The sequence below is a fragment of the Xenopus tropicalis genome, chromosome 4 (assembly GCF_000004195.4).
Source record: "Xenopus tropicalis strain Nigerian chromosome 4, UCB_Xtro_10.0, whole genome shotgun sequence".
Classification (NCBI taxonomy): Eukaryota; Metazoa; Chordata; class Amphibia; order Anura; family Pipidae; genus Xenopus; species Xenopus tropicalis.
Genome location: NC_030680.2, coordinates 15,722,665 through 15,728,795, shown reverse-complemented (window position 1 = coordinate 15,728,795; position 6,131 = coordinate 15,722,665). Strand labels below are relative to the sequence as shown.

Sequence of the window (6,131 nt, the reverse complement as noted above, 5' to 3'; positions counted from 1 at the left end):
TTATGAAAGATTTATGTCATTTTTATGATATTTGCCATAGGAGAATGATATTTTATATTCAGTGATAATCAGATAAGTATATCTTCAATGTAAAGTGCTTTAATGCTGCTGTGGGGAAATAGAAAAGGTAAAGGGGAGATAATTAGTTCAGTGTGAATCCCAGTGTCTTTCATATAATAATACAGATATTATTGATACTGCCCAGAATATCAGTGTTACTACAGTATCATTGCAGGCAATCATCACATAGATTCTCTAGTCTGCCCAAGCCCCTCCCCCACCTATTTGTTGTAGCTGGTGATGTCACAATGCATGAAGATAAAACCCCCAAACACTGAGGTGATGATGTCACAATGCATGCAGATGTAACAGTCAAACGCTGAAGTACTTGCTTCAGTCTGTACTGACATCCAAACAGACGATCTAGAGATTTCTCTCGACATTATTAATTATGAAAATTCAAACTTTTTATTTATTTATTTTTATTTTTGTTATTGTAAAATCAGATTCAACTGATGGTAAGTTTATTTTTTTGATTTTTGATGAATTCTTCTTGCTTTAATGAGATACAAAAGGTTTCTGAGAAACTCTTTACTTCGGTATAATTCCCGAGCGCTTTAATATAAAATAATAAATACACAGGGCGTCACTTTTCAACATTGGGAAAATGCATGACTTTCCATCTGTTATTGTTGCGCTTTGCCCCCCTCCCACATGAGGCCCATAATGAGGCTTTTCCATGTTTCTCTCTCAGAATGAAAATATAAGGGAATGTTTCTATAGCAAAAGAAACAAGAAATGGCCTTCAGGCAGATGTGTATAAGGAATTACAATGCTTATAGGCAGATACAGAGCAATGAAAAGAATTAGCATTTACTGGCACAACTTGCCCTACTGCCCATTTCCCAGTCACAATCTGTATATTTATATATCAATAAGTAAAATGATTTTTTTCTCTATTTGTAGAGAGCGGTGCCGAAACCGGACCCAGTTTTTTAAAAAAAGTGCTTTGGTCTGGTATGGTTGTGATGATCTTGATCGGCTTGTACGGGTAAGTATTGGTTATCTTTATAATCTATCCATTCTTATTTGTCCCACAGAAATGAGCAGAGACCTGACATCCCCACCCTCATTTCTTGCACACCCCATCTATATACCCCTTTCTGTTGGCAATGCTACAATCCAGATTGGCCAGAATCTAGGCGCATTGTGTGTATCCTATAGAAACCTAATCTGACACTTTCTGTTTTTCTTCCCCTTGGTAGGATAATTAAATTTAAAATGCACAAAATGGTTATCGACGCAGTAAAATGGTGCTTTACGCCACATAAAACGGATGACATCGATGAAGCACTTGATGAAGTTCTAACTGGGGAAGGTAAGGAATATCCATATATACAGAAAGAAATAGCAGGAATGTAGCCATTAGGCAGCCTAGGGGGAGAACTGCATTTGAGGGCCTGAATTTTTATATCACTATACTCACAATATTTTCTGTTTTTTAGACTTGCTGAAGATGTTAAAAGTACAAGATGAAGGCAGCAGTGAAAAAAGCAGTGATCGAAGTGGCAGTGATGAAAGTGAAAGTGCAAGTGGCAGTAGTGAATCTGGCAGTAATGCCAGTAATAGTAGCACTAGTGGCAGTAGTGAATCTGGCAGTAATGCCAGTAATAGTAGCACTAGTGGCAGTGATGAAAGTGGCAGTAATGCCAGTAATAGTAGCACTAGTGGCAGTGAATAAACGTGACAGCAGTGAAGATGAGGAGGACTTTGCAACTGCCTTCTTGTTATTTTCCTTCCTTAGAAGAATTTGTCACTGTGCGACGTCATTGGACTTTACAAATACATAGTGCTAGAATGCCGCAAGATGACCCTCATGTTCTCTATTCATATTCATGTCAATAAAATTTACCAATAACTATAAACGTTCAGTGTGTAACTCTGCGTTTGACTCAAACTGCACTGTTGGAAACGTGACCCTTTTAGTTGTTTCTCTGTAGACAGAAAGAAATGGAAACCCTAACACCCTAATTGTGTCAGCACCCTAATTGTGTGTGGCACGGGTCATGAGCGTAAATGGTTCATTTTTACAGACTTTTGAAATCAGAATTCAGTCTTCTTAGACCTTTGGCACACTTGGTGTTTTCACCGATACTGCATTTGTCTCGTGTGTAGTTAGACGTATGAATGCAGCTTCATGTCTGGTTTTCAGGTCTGTGTTGGGTGACATTTATATAAATATATAGGAGTTAGTGATATATGGGTTGACAAAAAGTCGGTATCCAACCCAAACTTGCCCACTCCCAACCTGACCCAGCAAGGCACCTCTATTTATTTTATAGACCCCGGGGGTTACGTGTCCTTAGTACAGGTACAGTCTAAGGTGTCGGGTACAGGCACAAATTGGAAGGTAAGAGTGCACAAGGTATGGGCATTTGCCCTTAAGTGCAGGACTAGGCAAAATAATTTTTAATTAATAATAATTTTTAGTGCTACAAAAGGTACAGGGGCCGATTCACTAAAGTGCGTTTTAACGTGTGCTATTTATAGCGTGCGTTAAAAATTTTATTGCATCTTAATTTTCGCGACTTTTCGCATGATTCACTATAGGCATACTTACTATTTTACGCGCGGTATTTCATGCGATAGTTTTGTCGCGATAAATAGCGTGCACGGTATTTTCCGCATGCATGCTATTTATCGCATGCGCTAATTGTCGCGACATTACGCGCGCGACAATCGGCAGCATAAAACTGCCGACATTTTGCCCTGGGAGAGCACAGAGTGCTAGAGAGGTGCTGTATAAATGTTTATTTGCAAAAAAAAAAACCCAAAAACCAATAAAAACATATATTGGCGTGTATGGCTAACATGGCGTGCGTTCATTCGCGCGACTATTTATATGCGGCTACAAGTGATGAAATGTTTCGCCAGGCATGGATTCACAGCAAATTTTTGGACATGCGGCGAATTTTTCCGCTGCAAATTTTTTCATGCGTTTCGCAAAACAATCCGCCAATGGCAAAACACATTAAAAAAATTCACCACGCGAAAATTCCCCGCACGTCCAAAAATTCGCTGCGAATCCATGCCTGGCGAAACATTTCATCACTTGTAGCTGCATATAAATAATCGCGCGAATGAACGCACGCAATGTTAGCCAATATATGTTTTTATTGGTTTTTGGGGGTTTTTTTTGCAAATAAACATTTATACAGCACCTCTCTAGCACTCTGTGCTCTCCCAGGGCAAAATGTCGCCAGTGTAGCCTTTTTAAGAATGGGTTTGTCACAGGCTTGTTTGAATAAAGAGGGGAAAGTACCAGAAGCTAGAGGGGAATTCATTATGTGGGTAAGAGCTGGAGTAAGGGCAGGGGCACACTGTTAGTAGGGATGAGGGCATAGGGTCCAGGGAGCAGGTAGCAGGCGGAGAGGAACGGAGAAGCTGAGAAACTTCTGTTACAAGATAAAAGGAGCTGAATACAGCATTGATAGGGCAGCATTGAGCCAGGCCATAAGGAATTTATAGTGGAGGAAGTCTGTATATAATAAGGACAGGGGGAATGACTGTCATGTCTAAGAGCCACATCTAGTCCCAAAATCCTACTTTATTCATACTTCTTGCCATTTTGGTAACTCAGACTTTTTATCCTAGCTATAGGATTTCAGTCATTTTTTTTTTAGCATTAATATTGCTTTTACAAAACTGAGGATGGGTTGCTTGAATGCCGTGCAAATGACATTATAGTATAAATGTATTATCCAAATCTAGATTTATTCATAAATACCAGAATTGGTTAGTAACTATATGGGCTATTTAGCTGCAGGAGACTATTTTATATGTCAAATAATATATATATCTCTCTATACGTTCCATTATAGGGAAAGCCTTGTCTCTTTCCCCACTTCTGTATCTCCCTTTTTTTTCTCTTGTTCTTACGCTGGCCTGTTGGTGCTGGCTGGCTCTGCAACAGGAAGAGATAAGGGCTCAGTCTGGGACCAGCTGGAAGATGCAGCCATGGAAACCTCCCACAGATTGACGCATTGTCGTCTTGTGTGTTTGTGTTAAGTGCTTGTTGTGCTCCGCAGCTCATTTGCCCCCTTCTTTTTCTGTTGCTGACGTTGCCTTCATTGCCTTGTTTTCAAGGGATTTGCAGAGCTACACTTGGTTGTCAAGTTATTCCAACTGCATTTATACATAAGGCTCTGCTGGCACTGCAAACACTGGCATTAGAATTAATGTTGGTAGAGGGTAAAGAGAGTAACCTGCAAGGCAACCAGAGGATTTCCAAATGGACACTAGTCTATGTAAATTCACTTCATATCCAACTCAATCTAACTTTGGCCCCTAAGGAGCCCAATACAACACCGGCATGTCCCACTCATGGCTAAATGCAAACCTGCTAAGATGCAATTAGCTGCACCCTCATACTTTGCTTTTGCAAAGCATACCATTTGCATTAGCTTTTCCGGTAATTTAATTGAGCCGAATTACCTTGGGCTGCCTTAGCCGTCAGACCAGCTGCAACAGACCACATCTACTCTTCTTGTCTGGCAGCTGTATTTATAGCCCGGGAGTGCTTGTTTGAGGTCTGGCAGAGCAAAATTAGATTTTAAAATTAAATTTACCCTCAATAACCCACCTCTCCATCAAAATAGAAAATGCCCCTACCATAATGCTATATATCACCCAAGACAGAGACAACACACTAACAGACCCACTTACCTTACACCTCTTGCAAGCAGCAAAATCGCTGATTCCGCAGAAATGGAAATCCCCAAATCCGCCAACCTACAAGGAATGGTTAACAAAAGTAGAAGAAATAAGAAAACTTGAGGAAATATCACACCTAATACACAACAATAGTAATACTTACCGAAAAATTTGGAACCCTTGGATAGAATGCCTAAATAATCTGGGTAAATAAACAAATAAAGAAACAGACGCCAACACAACCCTACACCTAGTAATAAGCTCAGACACCTCTTCCCTACTATACATGCTAATTTTCTCTGGAAATTGAAGCTTGACTATATATTTGAAGATGTATATTTACAGATAATACTTGTAAACCTGCAATTTAGCAAGAACTTGTTGTTAGCTTAGGAACTTTGACTTTGAATGTATAACATGTTTTTTTATGCCTCCCCCCCCCCCTCCTTTTTCTTTCTGTACCCCTCCCCCCCCTCCCTTGTTAAAAATTTGAAAAATAAAAACAAAGAATTAAAAAAAAAAAAAAAATTACCCTGAGTGGGTGTTACTCTTTTTTGTCTTATCCAAATCCAAGTTAGGTTGGCAAATATGTTTCACTTAATAGTTACATAAACAATTTTGTCATGTTCATTCAGCATTAATAACCTCCAGCTCTAATAGACAGTAACCAGGCCACAGGCCTGATAATATGTTTTTCTAAGGAGAGGGGAGTACATTATCCCTTTTATACGTGAGTGGTAGCATTGGACAGAGCACACAGGTGATTTATTAGAACATCAGTGCTATTTTCAGCACAATCCCGACTACCTGTTATAGCTCATATTCAGGGCTGGGTTAGAATAAAATTGTCACGTTGGTGAAGCCATTGGCCAGGCTGGGGAGTAACAGAAATTTCCTGGAGGTCCACAGGCCACCAATACTGGTGTAAGTATAGAGGAAGCAGACCCTACAGTTGCAGGGGGGGCTGGGGTATAGGGGGCTGATCCATTGTTACAGAGCTTATGTGAATATACCCAGCAATTTCTGTTTGTGCGACCAAAAGATATTTTGCTTTGGGGCGCAGAATTCCCACGGGTAACACAGCAGCCTGTCTGACATTGACCTATATGTTTAAATATAACGTTCTGCAGGTATTTTATCAGCGTCTGACAATTGGAAATGTTGTTGCATGGGTAAAAGCTGGCAGACTTCTGTCTGTTTGCCCATCCATGTCTGTCGATGGTACCGCTACTCATCTGGGTGTAGGAAGCTGCTGGAACCTTAATAATAAATGCAGACACACATTACAAATTTGTAATTGGTCTTTTTTTTTTTCAATTATTTGTGGTTTTTGAATTATTTAGCTTTTTGTTCAGAAGCTCTCCAGTTTGGAATTTCAGCTATCTGGTGACTAGGGTTAAAATTCCCCTAGCAACCAG

General features: G+C 39.9%; 1 protein-coding gene across 1 annotated transcript; it reads left to right on the top strand.

Annotated features, from left to right (window-relative positions):
- Nucleotides 1–954: 954 nt before the first annotated feature.
- LOC116410380 (P17/29C-like protein DDB_G0287399) lies at nt 955–1,741 on the top strand. The gene is made up of 3 exons (XM_031900734.1): nt 955–1,051; nt 1,266–1,378; nt 1,506–1,741. Exons 1-3 carry the CDS (start codon nt 1,020–1,022, stop codon nt 1,739–1,741), a joined length of 381 nt encoding a protein of 126 aa, XP_031756594.1. The 5' UTR covers nt 955–1,019.
- Nucleotides 1,742–6,131: the final 4,390 nt, after the last annotated feature.